Genomic DNA, 13,228 nt, shown 5'->3' on the forward strand with positions numbered 1-13,228 from the left:
ATCGATGAAGGAATCGATGAATGAATCGATGAATGAATCAATGGATGGATCAATGAATGAATCGATGAATGAATGAATGAATGAATGAATGAAGAAGAATGAATGAATGAATGAATCAACCAATCAATCAATCAATGAATCGATGAATGAATGGATGAATGAATCGATGAATGAATGAAATCGGATTTGTAGCATTAACTTAGTCCCTCCCACATTAATGTGATGGCCATCGCTCAATAAACACACTTTCCTGATCCGACAGAATCCAGAACGAGATCAATCATACAAATCATGAACAATTTACTCGTAACATTACCCCCAAGAGACCCTCTTACCAGATGCCAGAGCTTAGAAACCGGTGTCCTGGAAACCGCCTTTTGATCCTTCATTTCCCATAATCCCTTTCGCTAAATATATCCAACATGGCGCCGAAGAAGGGAGATTTAAACGACGACGAGAAAGATTTGATCGCCCAGGTAAACGCAGGTGAGATAAATCTTCAAATTTTGTTATCGATAATTTCATAAAGTAATATTGGTTTAGCATGCGCAATTTTGGTACATTTGGTTCTCCCGGTATTGAGAAACAGTCGCTTAAATGTCAGCCACCTGAGCGGCATGAGCTGACAGCAAAATTATTTTTTTTATTTCCGGGGATGTCCCATTGATCATATTGCCCAGGCTGACGGTGGCGACTATTGCATAAAAAAATAGATTGTTTTCACAAGAATCTGTGCTGATAACAGCTGATTTCCTCGACAAAATCGATAATTTTGTCTTAACCCCATGTAAATATGATCACCCAATCTCTAGAATATTCTTGACTCTATTCTATAGTCTATAATTTTTTAGGGTTTGCGGATTCGATGGGGTGGTCTACAGGGGTGGGCTAGTGGGGTGGGCTACCTCAGCATCTACCCTTTCTGGACCTCAAGGCTGTGCATGGGGGTTTGGCCTCTTATGGAATTTCCTTGAAGAGGATATGGGTCAAGCTGTGGGTGGGCTAGAGGGAAGGTAACAGCACCAAGACTGGTAGAAAAGCCATTTATCATAAACAAACTTCTAAGTACTCAGTATACAATTAGAATTTTAGGGAAGAGGTACAAGGGGAAATAAACTGGAAGTTGCATAGGACAGCTAGGGAATGAGAGAGCCTTTGTTTGACAAAATTCAAAACATATGTCTCACATTTAGACTAGAATGTACCTGAATGCATGTGCTTGCATACAATGTATTTGTGGTTATGTGTGTCAGTGTGCATGAGCGCGGGTTGGAATGTTTTAAGTGTGTGTGTTTGTACAATGTACAGTGTTGCTTTTGTTGCTCATTTCTTTCTTGTACTAGCCACAATGCTACTGTCCTGTTGGCCTGACTGAGCAGTATATAAAGGAACAGGGAACATAGCCCTCCATGTTTAAAAATCTAAAACTGGGGATAACAAACTCCTGCACGATGTAAATGTATGCTCATTGCCCACCTCCACCCCTCACTGTAGCATCCCCAAAGCAATATGATCCTTCAGCAAAATAAAGCATTCTTTCCGGCCCTCCCACAGAGTGACCCATCTTTTCCTCAAGGAAATTCCATTCAATGCTAAACCCCCATGCACAGCCTTGAGGTCCAGAAAGGGTAGATGCTGAGGTAGCCCACCCCACTAGCCCACCCCTGTAGACCACCCCATCGAATCCGCAAACCCAATTTTTTATAATTTTCTGTTCACTACTGAATAGGCTGACAAACATACAACCGATGTTACCAACTTGTCGCATTTTTTTTTGTTAATGGCTAACCTTAGGCTCTTTGTTTTTGCATGAAGAATTGCCAAACGTAGACCAGTTGCTTGGTATTATTGTATTCTTGACTCTGAACATGGTAGTGCATGTAGTACAAAAATGACTTGTTGCAACCTTTTGTCCTTTTTGTAAGAAAGGAAAAGCCCAAATCATTATGAAAGATGATATGTTTTCTTATCCAATGCGAACTTTTGATATACATCTGTAATATTTTTTTATATACCTATCGGTCCAAGTATACATATCCACATGAACCTGGTTTGCTTTAGATAAGTCCAGAACTATGAAGTAAACCAACAAGCTATAAAAATGATCATAAATTTGAAACAATGAAATCGGTAGTAAAGATAATTGCTAATGTTGATGTGTAGCTTGTTGGAGATCTGATTTATTGGAAGCCATAAAAATGCCGTACGACACCACAGTCTTTTTACACACAGACAAAAGCTGGATGCAGGGTAATTTTTCCTTGTGTAAATGGTGTCTCAGGCTAGCCTAAATACTACATGGCCCCCTCCCCAGCTAGACAATAGGTGGGCCACTTGAAGCATGATGTAATCAGGCTACATGGAAAACCCAGCTAGCCATCATATATGCTTCACAAATGCACCCCAAATGCCTCGTAGTTACAGGTTCAAATAATTGCCCTGCTTTGTTTCACAAATTACTAGTACTTTGTCCTCAGACTACGTCAGGCCAGCCTGTTACGACTGCTATCAGCAGAATGGATTGCATGATTACAAATTACTTTAGAGTATGCGGGGATTTCATTTCACAGTAGGAGGAAAATGCAGTTTTTGCAGTGGCTTTTAGTTCCTGGGGTAATATCTCGATGTGTAATTCTACTCTAAAGACCACCTGACTAACATCTGAACTTGTTTCACAGGAGACATCAGTCAAGTGAAGGCTTTGCTGAGCAAGAATAATGTGAGAGTAGACTGTCTGGATGAGGTGAGTACAGTTGGACTTAAGAAAAAAGACATAAAGGTGAAGAACAAACAGACCAATTTCTGTAGTACAGAGTTAAAACTTTGTTGCCAAAAAAAAGATTACTAGTAGTGCATCAAATTTTCAACTGCCCTACTGCAATCTTCCTCAGATTCAAGGACCAAAAAAACATCAAGATCATTTAAATTTTGATTTATAAACACATGACATCAGCAACTGGTCATACATACCAGGAAGCTTATAAGTGCCGGGAAGATCTTCAGTAGATACTGAGGGTGGTATGAACTCTCTGGTATAACACATGCATTTGTTTTCATTCTGACACTCAATGTATCTATTGTTTATCATTTGCGTGTACTTGAAAGAAACATCTATTGTCCATGTATTACAGAATGGAATGACTCCATTGCAACATGCAGCCTACAAGGCGCAGACAGAGATCTGTCAGTTCCTGCTGAAAAGCGGAGCGGACGTCAACTCTAACCAGCACGAGCACGGCTACACAGCGCTCATGTTCGCTGCCCTGTCAGGTATGTTTATTTGTTTTACATAACCGGCAAACCATCTTAAAGTGTTCATTCAGACCCTTGCAGTGGCTAGTGGCGTTAGGGCAGCAGGTTGTCTTGTTTCAGTAGCAGGGTATATTTTTACAGGGAAGGGTTGCTAGCACCTCCTTAAACATGGGAGCCCCTATATTACATGTACATGTACGTCCCTTCCAAAAGACGGGTGCAGCCCCAACCGAGATGTCCCGGCCCAGGATTGAATGCGGGTCTCCCAGTTAGCAACTAGTTGGAACCAGGAGCTCAACTATGAGGCTGCTTCCAGTTGAGCTATAGTGACATGCCATGCCTTTATATGACCTTTTTTTATTTTTCCAGTCTCTAAGGTTTGATTCACTCTGGAATTGGCCCTTGAGCATGATATAATTATTATTGATGTAGATGTATGTCTTTGGCTTTTTTTCTTCCTTCAGCACGTATATTTTGTGTTCTGTTCTTTTCAATTATGTACTACAAACTGATTTTGATATGTGCAAATAAATAAATCAAAATCAATCATGTAGCTTGTGTTAACCTTTGACCAGTATGCTGTTGACCTTTGACCTGTCCTCAGGTAACCTCGAGGTGACCAGGGTGATGTTGGAGGCCGGGGCGCGGACCAGTGCCGTCAACACCGTGGGGCGGACGGCGTCACAGATGGCAGCATTCGTGGGTAAGATCTCCTGTCCAAATGCAGAATTGTTCGCGGTGGTTTTATGTTTGCGGTTTTCGCAGTGAACTCTTTACCGCGAACTTAAAACCACCGCGAAAAGCCTTTCCATTGTGTGACTGTATAGCGCTAGTATTGTTTCAAACGCAAACTCAAAACCACAGCGAACGCTCCATTTTCTCCCTACTGCGAAATTACATTACATGTAAATCTCCGATAACATTTCTGCATTTACTGTGATGTAAATCCTGAAATGTTTTAATTCTCTTACCTGCTAACATTTTGGTAGTCCTCTGACTTCATTCCTCATGGCTTTGGTGTCTACCTTTTGCTGCCAGTTCCACTGCAAGAAAACTCCAACGTCCAATGATTACCCATTCAGAGGTTATGGCCATTTGAAACTTTATTACCAAGATACTGTCTTATATAGTCGTGTGTACCAGTTTCTCTATGATTATTGTTTTGCTCAATGAAACTTGTTTTTCTTTTATCTCACTTCCTCCAGGACAACATGCAGTTGTCAGTCTCATCAACAACTTCTTCTCCAGGGACGACTTGGACTTCTACACCAAGCCACAGGGTTAGCTTGCAAACCTATCTGGTCCTGTGGATTGTTCTTACTGAGAGTTTAAAAGTTCTGTAGCCCTGTCTTATTCATTTGAATATTATCATCAGTTATCTTGATGGTGGTCCCAATGTATAAGGGACTCCTTGTGCGGCTTGTTTCTATGCTCTTTTTAAATGCCCGAAGCATGAAATCATGGTAGAAATGTGCTAATATGAGCAAGTAGATGTTAATATTATTCAGATGGTCTTGTCCAGAATATTTTGCTTTGGGCTTCTTGAACAGTGATATCACATTTTGATCTGCATATAAGGAGAATTGTAATCGTCTTGAGGTATTTTCTTTGAGGGCATTTGTTTATTACTTTGTGCTAATAATGACTAAAAATAAGATCATTTTTGTGGTGCTGCTTCCCAGGTGTGGAGAAGGAGCCCAAGTTACCGCCCAGCCTGGCTGACTGTGTCCACAAACTCATCCTCATGTCCAACCTCAACCCTGTTAAGGTATGGGAATTACACTGCACTATTACCACATACATGTACATGTAGTACACTCACACATCAGCATTCCTCAGATAACCCAGAATGTGTCCACTGTTATATGCTAATCCATTCATTTGTTACATGTACCTCCATGAAAAATGGAGGTACAGTTTTTAGTTGTTTTTTATGTTTGTGTTTATGTGTTTGCATGGCAACAACCTCCTTTTCCCTCCTTCCGTGAAATAAAACTATTGCAAAAGTAAAAGAATTTACAGTTTCTAATATTTCAATTTCAGATCATCCTGCACCTCCAAGAGAACCCAGAGTCCCACGATGAGCTGGTTACCGTAGCCCGGCTGCTGGACACCCTGTGTACAAAGTTCATGAAGCAGTCGGAGACGAACGAAGTCATGGCCATGAAGGTCCACTACCAGGGCTGCGTTCTACGCGAGGCACACAAATGGCTGGTGGAGAAAAATGACACCCTCCTAAACCTCATGAAATAGTGAGTGAAATTTCACTTTTATAAAGGTCTCATTATTTCTCTGACACTTGTCAAGATTATGATAGTATTTAGTTATTCATTGGTTTGGCTGTTCATCACACACAGCCAGGGCTGCCCAACTAGCCTGTGGCTATTACAAAGGGCTAGCCCTGCTGACAAAGACAATGGAATCAGACTTGAACAGTAAGAACAATCAATTACAATATTCTAAATACATCAAAAGAATCATATATAGATGGTCTTGAATAGCGTCTACAGCGTATGTGTATGATAGTAGTACTACCTTTACGTATATAACCCTGCTCAAATATCTAGTCAAATATCAGTCGAAAATCATGTTTCTTCTTATTTCTTTCTAGTTTCTTGAAAGGCAGGGAGAAAGATGGCTTCCCGGTCGCCCAGGAAAAGTTCCTCCGCTTGTCAATACGCAATTTCCCGTACCACGAGAGCGAACTACTACAGCAGATTGTACACAACGTGGCGCCAGTCACAGTGGTAGGTACTGCTGTAGATTCAGTCAGAGTTTTGGTATAAAAACTGGTCTTCATGTTATTCCCTACTATTAGCTACTTACTTGTTACTTGTATGGTAGCTAATGGAGGAAATAAAGTATGGCAAGTATCTCTTTAGTCACTGACAAAAGACAGCGGAAAACATCTGACTGTTTCAAAATTTTATCCAGTTGCCTGAGTAACTATTGTTGGCGTATCTTATTACCTGGATATCTAACCTTCATCAAGGTACTACTGTAGATTGATTTATTTTTGCAGGGACTTGACTTTGCAATAGAAAGGGAAAGGAGGTTTTTGCTGTTGAAATAGTTCTGTAGTATGGTAGTAATATGTCCATGAAGGTTAGACATCCAGGTGATATGATACACCAAATAGCAGTTACTCAAGCAACTGGATATGATTTTGGAAATGGCCAATGTCACTTACAAACAGTAGGGGATGCTCCATGAATAGTTTCATCAGGTTGGTAAGTCACTGTTTAAGCAGCAACACCTGTGCTGCATATTGCTATGTGAACCAGTCAGAATTGCCTTGAAGAAGGTGACAGATGGTCACTGAAACGTCAGCGGAATAAATCTCTTGGTTGTGTAAAAAGAGTCTTTTTATTCAGTAGGGGATGCTATATGAAACGTCTGACCATTTCCAAAATCATATCCAGTTGCTTGAATGAGTAACTGCTATTTGGCATTGAAAAATGGAAACGCATATTTGCAGTGTCAAGAATTTGCGGAGGAGCGTTTGCCTGGAAAATAAAAGCACTGTGAACATTTCGAAAATTGAGACTCATGAGAGTACTTTGTGAGACATTCGCTGACAGTCATTCTAGCAAAAACTGTTCAGGAAAACTACAGCTAGTAAAATGGCTCTTGTTCTCCTGTTGGGCCTCCAGGGCGATGACCCCACAGCCCTGTCCATCCTAGTGTCCGCCATTAACGGACACCAAAGTGCTGCGGCAGAGAACCAGTGCTTCACGTGTGGGGACCTGCAAGCCGAGAAAAAATGTTCTGCCTGCAAAAAGGTCTGTATACATGTAGTTCAGGTTATCCTGATTCTTCCAATGTGTTTTACTACATGTGTTCATTTGATTTGGCCTCTTGATCGAGAGTTTGTGAGTTTGAATCCTGGCCATTATTGCTCACCCAACATGAACGATTCTGGAAAGGGTTGCAGTCTTTAGGGCAGGATGTTAAGCCATGGTCCATTGTTCATTGTGCTTGTCAAGAAAAGCTAGGAAACCTTTCTCGGTACAGTGAACCTGAAATAATGTACATAGCATCTGTCCTCTCTGTCATGACCCGATGAAAGATTAGCTCTTCAGAAAGCTACCTTACATCCTCCCACAACATCAGTGTTGTATAGGTTGGCAAATGGTCCTCTTCCAGAGACTTCAGCTCGGCACCGCTATTTCTATTTCCTTCATTGTTTTCCTTCAGAAAGCTAAACTACATTGGAATCAGAAATCCTTGTGAGCCAAACTGGATTGATCAAGTCAAGTCAAAGTTTATTGCACGACGATTGTAACAGGTACATTGTAAGGCAAAAATAAAATACTGCTGGCTACTTATATCAAACTACTAAAAGCTATAGGTAGGTTCTGTGCTATACAATGGTTAGGTTCTAGGCTGTACAATGCTCCATTTCAAACTACATGAAAGCACTATCTATCTAATATTGTCAAAGGTAGATGACAGGAGATACAATAGGGATCATGAATCCTTTTCCGTCTTGCCCCCCTCCCCCCTAGGTAAAGTACTGTGCTCAGGCATGTCAGAAGCTCCACTGGTTCACTCACAAGAAAATCTGTGCCACGCTGAAGGAAGAGTTCCTCAAAGAACAGGAGCTGGCTGAGAAAATGAAACAGCAAAGTCTAGAAGAGAAGGAAGGTAAGGACTTTCAAAGTTGGAACAATACAACTAGAATCATTACTAATAATACTAACTTTATTGCAAGTTCATGCTCAAAGGCTAATTGCAGACAAACAAGTACATGGAAGTACATGGGAATCGATATAGTTACTAGTATCTAATCTACAATGAAAGTTCTATGTTAACTAAGGTTGACTTTGGTTGGGTTGGAATTCTTTTTTTAAGGCAGTGGAAAATGAAGAGACCCATGTTTTGTATCGTAAGTGGGTTGGTTAATTGTAATATGCTTGTCAGAACACCTCTTTGACTAAGCCTACTCTAACACTAACAGCTGTATTTTGAATGGTTGTACATTTTGTGTGTGTCCTTGTAAGTGCTCGATATAATCTTAAATCCATTACTATATAGTGAATGGTGGAGTGGATACTGAACAGCCAACCAGCACAACTGGGGATGGAGACCCTGGGACAGATATCAGTAATGGTGCTGCACACTCTGGGAACGAGCCCCAGGACGAAGAAGACATCAACATAGAAATTGTGGAAGCAGATGGTAATTTGGAAGTCACAGAAACCTGAAAAACAATGTAAATATATGTGACAATGATTCATTTAAGAAAAATTAGAAAACGGAATGGCAATTGCATCAAATTCTGGATTCAAAATATTGTAACAAGATAGTCTTGTTCAGATGTGGAATTGGGTGGATCTCTGTCAAAAGTGTATGTAGTGCCTGCCTATACTAAATGGAACAAGTCTTCAGAATATCGTTGTACATTCATTCCTGTCCTTCTTTGTCACATTTTGATTTCCAGTCTCTGTTTGTATTATACATGTACAATGCACCAAAAATAATTACTCAAGCAACTGGATACAATTTTGAAACAGTCAGACGTTTCAGACAGCATCCACTGCCTTTTGTCAGTGACTAACGATAGGACTGAGAACACCAGGTTTTATACCAAAACTCTGAATAGTATAATGCACTTCTATATGAGGGTCTGCATGCCCTTTTTTCGTTTAGCGTTACGAGCGATTTTAATTCACCGTTAATCGTTACCGGCCGCCCTGAATTTACCGTTAAGCGTTATCGGTATATTAATCGTGAAGCGTTACTGGTCGTTTTAATTCCTCGTTAAGCGTTATTTGTCATCCTGAATTCAACGTTAAACGTTATTGAGTAATTCCTCGTTACGCAGGAAAAAGCATTTCAGAGGGGCAAGATTCCAAAATTTTCTCCAGGGAGCACATGGCTCCGGCGAAAATATGTCGGTAGGGCGCCCCCAGCCCCCCACAAAATTTCAAGCTGAAACACTTCTATTTCTCACTCTACCAGCAAAGTTTTCTCCTCAAATTTCAGGAAATTAAGCGTTTCACGGTTCAAGATTTTAAAATTTTCCCCGGGTGCATGCCGGGCCTCCGTCAAAAAATATTGTCAGGAGGGCGTCGACCCCCAAAACTCAACCTGAAACTCGTCTGTATTTTTTTCACAAACAGAGATATCATTAAACTAAACTTACAATACCAGTAATATTTGCCCGTCGAAATGCAAGAAATAGCGTTTCAGGGTGTCCAGAATTTTCCCCGGGAGCATGTCGCAGCTCCGGCGAGGTCTGGAGGGCGTAACGCCCCTCAAAAATCAAGCTGAAACTCTTCTGTATTTTTTTTTTTCAAATAGAGATGTCATAAAACTTAGCTTACTCTTCAGCAAAATCCCCCCCTCAGAATGCAGGAAAAAGCGTTTCAGACGGTCAAGATTTCAAAATTTTCGTCGCGCCTTCGGCGCTCGTCATCGTGATCATTAACATTTCGTCCCACCAATACGAAATTTCCTATCGCCGCCGAATTTAAAGGGTTCGGAGCAGACGTGTGAGAATGGCATAGCGTAATAGGTCTCTTGCCACAAGATCAGGACGAGTAGTGGCAAAAAAAACATCGTCTTCAGGGGTTTCTCATGTTCTAAAAATGCTGAATTTACCGTTAAGCGTTATCGGCCGGCCTGAATTTACCGTTAAGCGTTATCGGCTGGTCTGAATTTACCGTTAAGCGTTGCCAGGACCCCCCCCCCCCCATGCAGACCCTCCTATATGTACCCATTCTCTCATTGTTGGACTCACCCAAACTTTATTTCTATACATATAATGATTATGTAATATTGATTGTCATAGTGATAATTTCCAACTTTTGAAGAAATTATTGAAGCTATGGACAAAGTTTTAACTATTTTCCAATATAAAAATTGGATTCTAGACTTATTTAGGAATTGATTGATGTGAAATTGAGGAAAATCTTACTTGATGAAATTATCATATTACAAGAGAAACAGTTGCACGGTGACCATCAAATATCATTCTATGTTAAGAAAACATCTGTAGGGCAACTTGTACTTTGTTGCCTTGAATGTTGGGTATCATATCTATGACTTAGTGGATGTATTAGGGGAGATATTTTTAGCCTTGTTTGTCTGCATGCATCATATAGCCTAGCAGTACTCTGTTCTAGTTCAAGTTTTCTCCTTCAATCGCTTCCCTTGCTTCCCTTCTCAGTCGTTGGTTGAGAAAGTCCAAATGTCCACAACAATATTTTCTACACATGCCAGGTGCATGTACCACAGCATTACACCTTAGAGGCGCAAAATGTACCGCCAAGGATGGAATACCTATGTTATAACATGGGCCGGCTTATCCCGGTACACCCTGAGCCTCACTTTGGTGCATGACCCCCAGCTGACCCCGGGAAATTCAAAATGGCCGCCGTAACTGGAAAGAGGTCTATAGGCATTCGAATATTCACCTTAATTATAGAAAAGAGCTCTGACTGTCTCCGAGTCATACAGTTCTTGTAACAGCATGGTAACAGAGTTTGAAAAAGCACATTGAAGTATGGTCCCTGTTTCTCTGCTTCTGAGAAATATCTAGATCTGATTCCCAAAATAATGCCGGATGTAAGTACCAAATGTTTCAAGGGAGCAGGGGACAGACTAATCTGCAGGGAAGCGATTTAAAGAGCAAACCAGAGTTAGAAAAGAATGGAACCAAGCTATCATTAATGTTCCATACCATGTCTTAGTTGACTGTGCAATAGTATGAGTATGAAAGTCTTTGCTGCTGATATTACAAATTATACTTATGTACATGCATATTGCATTTAGTAGTCAAATAGCTAATGTAGCAATAGATACATTTACTTTGTAACATTAATGACTGTCAATAATGATGTATGTGAAAATATGAATAAGTTGTAACAGCTGTGATGATATTAATTATGTAAGCTCATGGTGTAAGTTGTATTGTTTCAGTGTGCATGTTAATTTACAATTAAGCTGTAAAAATGATTCTTTTGACTTGCTTTTTAAACTCTATGTCTACCATAACAGTGATATTTCATCAACAAATCATCCATGATTATTCATTTTCAGTAGTATTGTATTGTTAGCACCAGGGAATTCCGGATTCTTGGACAATAAGCTCGTCCATACTTCCGAGTGCGGATTTGCGGTGACAGGAATTGTGCGTAATATGTCAAAGGTGACGACCCCTGACTTGTAAACAGCTCTCATCTCGACCATTGTCCGAAAATTCAGTCTACTTGAGTAGATAATGTGGACTACAAAATTAACACCTGAAATATATCAATAGCTGATATCTTGTTGGCCGTACTGTGTTTAATATCCCCCTGCTATCTTTAGGTGCTCTCCCGTAGTGAACGGACAGGCGTCGCTGCAAAGCCAGCAAACGGCTTCCGCAACCTCTCCGGGCGCTGCTGCGCGACCAACAGGATACATCGAAAGCAGCTTCTCCGCCGTACCTGGTGGTGTCTTTTCCAGGAACTGATCCACCAGAGGTGTAGCGGTGAGACCAGGGCAGACGGCGTTCACACGTATCCCTTCCTTGGCGTACTCCACCGCAGCGGTTTGGGTGAGACCCTGGACGGCAAATTTGGACGCGCAGTATGAAGCGTTAGTTTCAGGAACAGGACCCAGGCCCGTGATGCTGCTGGCGTTGACGATACTGCCCCGCACCCCTCGGAAGCGGCACACGTCCGGCTTGTCCGCCCACTTGGCCGGGTCGCTCATGACGGGCTCCTGCTGCAGCATCTGGGCGATCTCGTACTTGAGACACAGCCACACGCCCTTGGCGTTCACGCCCATGACGCGGTCGAACTCGTCTTCAGGCGTGTCCACAATTGTGGCGTTCGTAGTCACGACCCCGGCGCAGTTGAAGGCGCAGTCGATCCGCCCGAAGTGCTGAACCGCCGCGGTTACCATGGCTTCCACGCTTGTTGCTATGGTAACGTCCACCTGCACGGCGATCCCCGGAGTTTGGAGCATGCGCAGTGTCTCCTTCGTGCTTGGCTCGTCGATATCAGCGACCACACAGCTGTACCCCAGCTCAGCAAACCTGACGGCCGTGGCACGACCGATGCCGCTCCCGCCTCCCGTTACCAGGGCAACGGGCTTGCCTCTGATGGTTGCCATGGTTAGTGATTTGCGCCTAGAAGACAGAACGATGTTACTTGTGTTACTTGACGGAATGAGTTACTATAATCACAAAATCGGCATCGACTTGTGCTTGAATGACAACGAGGTCATCAGGGATGGCAAACTTCACCCCTTTAATGTAGGTCAGAAACACACGCACACACACATGTGCACACACACACACACACAAGCGAATAAGTTCATACGCAATCCATGTAGCCGCCACATTGGTGGGGTGGATTGATCATACAGGGCGACCGATCATTCAGAACGTGCAAGTTGATCGATTCTACGTCTTCCAAGCATTGAATTACTAAAACGTTCGGGGCTCGGGACATTCACAGAAGTAAAACAAATAAAATCAGGTCAGAACGTTTCTCACATGTTTCTCTCCCAACCTTCCCCAGACCGTGGTTGGGAGTCAGCAGTTGGGTGCAATTAAAATCAAGGTCGGCTTTCGGGAGTTGGTCGGTAAGGTTCCATACTAGTCTTTGCAGCCCCCGTCATACCGCACGACATTTTCCGCGGTAATTACTAATACGCCCGGTTTTCAAGTCTCTCGACCGTCGCGTAACTTTTAGGGATCGGTCAGAGTTCGCAGGTCACCGAGTGAAAAATACGCCCGACCCTCTGTCGATAAATAGGATCGGGCGACCTGTTGGTGATGATCAACAGATATGGCCGATGCTCGTCGGCTGTGTGACAAGGGCTTCAGTCGAATTTAGTCATCTATTCTGCTTTGGATGCTGCCAGAGGGGCGAACTGAAGCTAGAATGTGCCGGATGGATTCTATGCTGCACCTAACCTACATGTACAGACGACTTTGGCCGGGGAGTGGTCGGGAGCAAAATCATATCTCCAGCCGATT

The 13,228-nt window shown here is 42.2% G+C and overlaps 2 protein-coding genes across 2 annotated transcripts; one reads left to right on the plus strand and one right to left on the minus strand.

The window, feature by feature from the left end:
* Nucleotides 1–382: 382 nt before the first annotated feature.
* LOC136446615 (ankyrin repeat and MYND domain-containing protein 2-like) lies at nt 383–11,524 on the plus strand. The gene is made up of 11 exons (XM_066445085.1): nt 383–486; nt 2,679–2,743; nt 3,132–3,270; nt 3,857–3,955; nt 4,458–4,532; nt 4,935–5,020; nt 5,296–5,504; nt 5,864–5,999; nt 6,906–7,034; nt 7,761–7,899; nt 8,290–11,524. Exons 1-11 carry the CDS (start codon nt 423–425, stop codon nt 8,457–8,459), a joined length of 1,311 nt encoding a protein of 436 aa, XP_066301182.1. The 5' UTR covers nt 383–422; the 3' UTR covers nt 8,460–11,524.
* LOC136446617 (2,5-dichloro-2,5-cyclohexadiene-1,4-diol dehydrogenase-like) lies at nt 10,926–12,369 on the minus strand. The gene has a single exon (XM_066445090.1). The coding sequence runs from the start codon at nt 12,355–12,357 to the stop codon at nt 11,545–11,547; it is 813 nt and encodes a 270-aa protein (XP_066301187.1). The 5' UTR covers nt 12,358–12,369; the 3' UTR covers nt 10,926–11,544.
* Between the last annotated feature and the right edge of the window lie 859 nt (nt 12,370–13,228).

This window comes from Branchiostoma lanceolatum, chromosome 12, assembly GCF_035083965.1.
Source record: "Branchiostoma lanceolatum isolate klBraLanc5 chromosome 12, klBraLanc5.hap2, whole genome shotgun sequence".
Taxonomy (NCBI): Eukaryota; Metazoa; Chordata; class Leptocardii; order Amphioxiformes; family Branchiostomatidae; genus Branchiostoma; species Branchiostoma lanceolatum.

Coding starts and splice junctions, on each gene's coding strand:
- LOC136446615 (XM_066445085.1), top strand. CDS start 423: ATGGCGCCGAAGAAGGGAGATTTAAACGACGACGAGAAAGATTTGATC. Junction 3,956..4,457: donor ACAGATGGCAGCATTCGTGG/GTAAGATCTCCT, acceptor CACTTCCTCCAG/GACAACATGCAGTTGTCAGT. Junction 7,900..8,289: donor AAGTCTAGAAGAGAAGGAAG/GTAAGGACTTTC, acceptor ATTACTATATAG/TGAATGGTGGAGTGGATACT.
- LOC136446617 (XM_066445090.1), bottom strand. CDS start 12,357: ATGGCAACCATCAGAGGCAAGCCCGTTGCCCTGGTAACGGGAGGCGGG.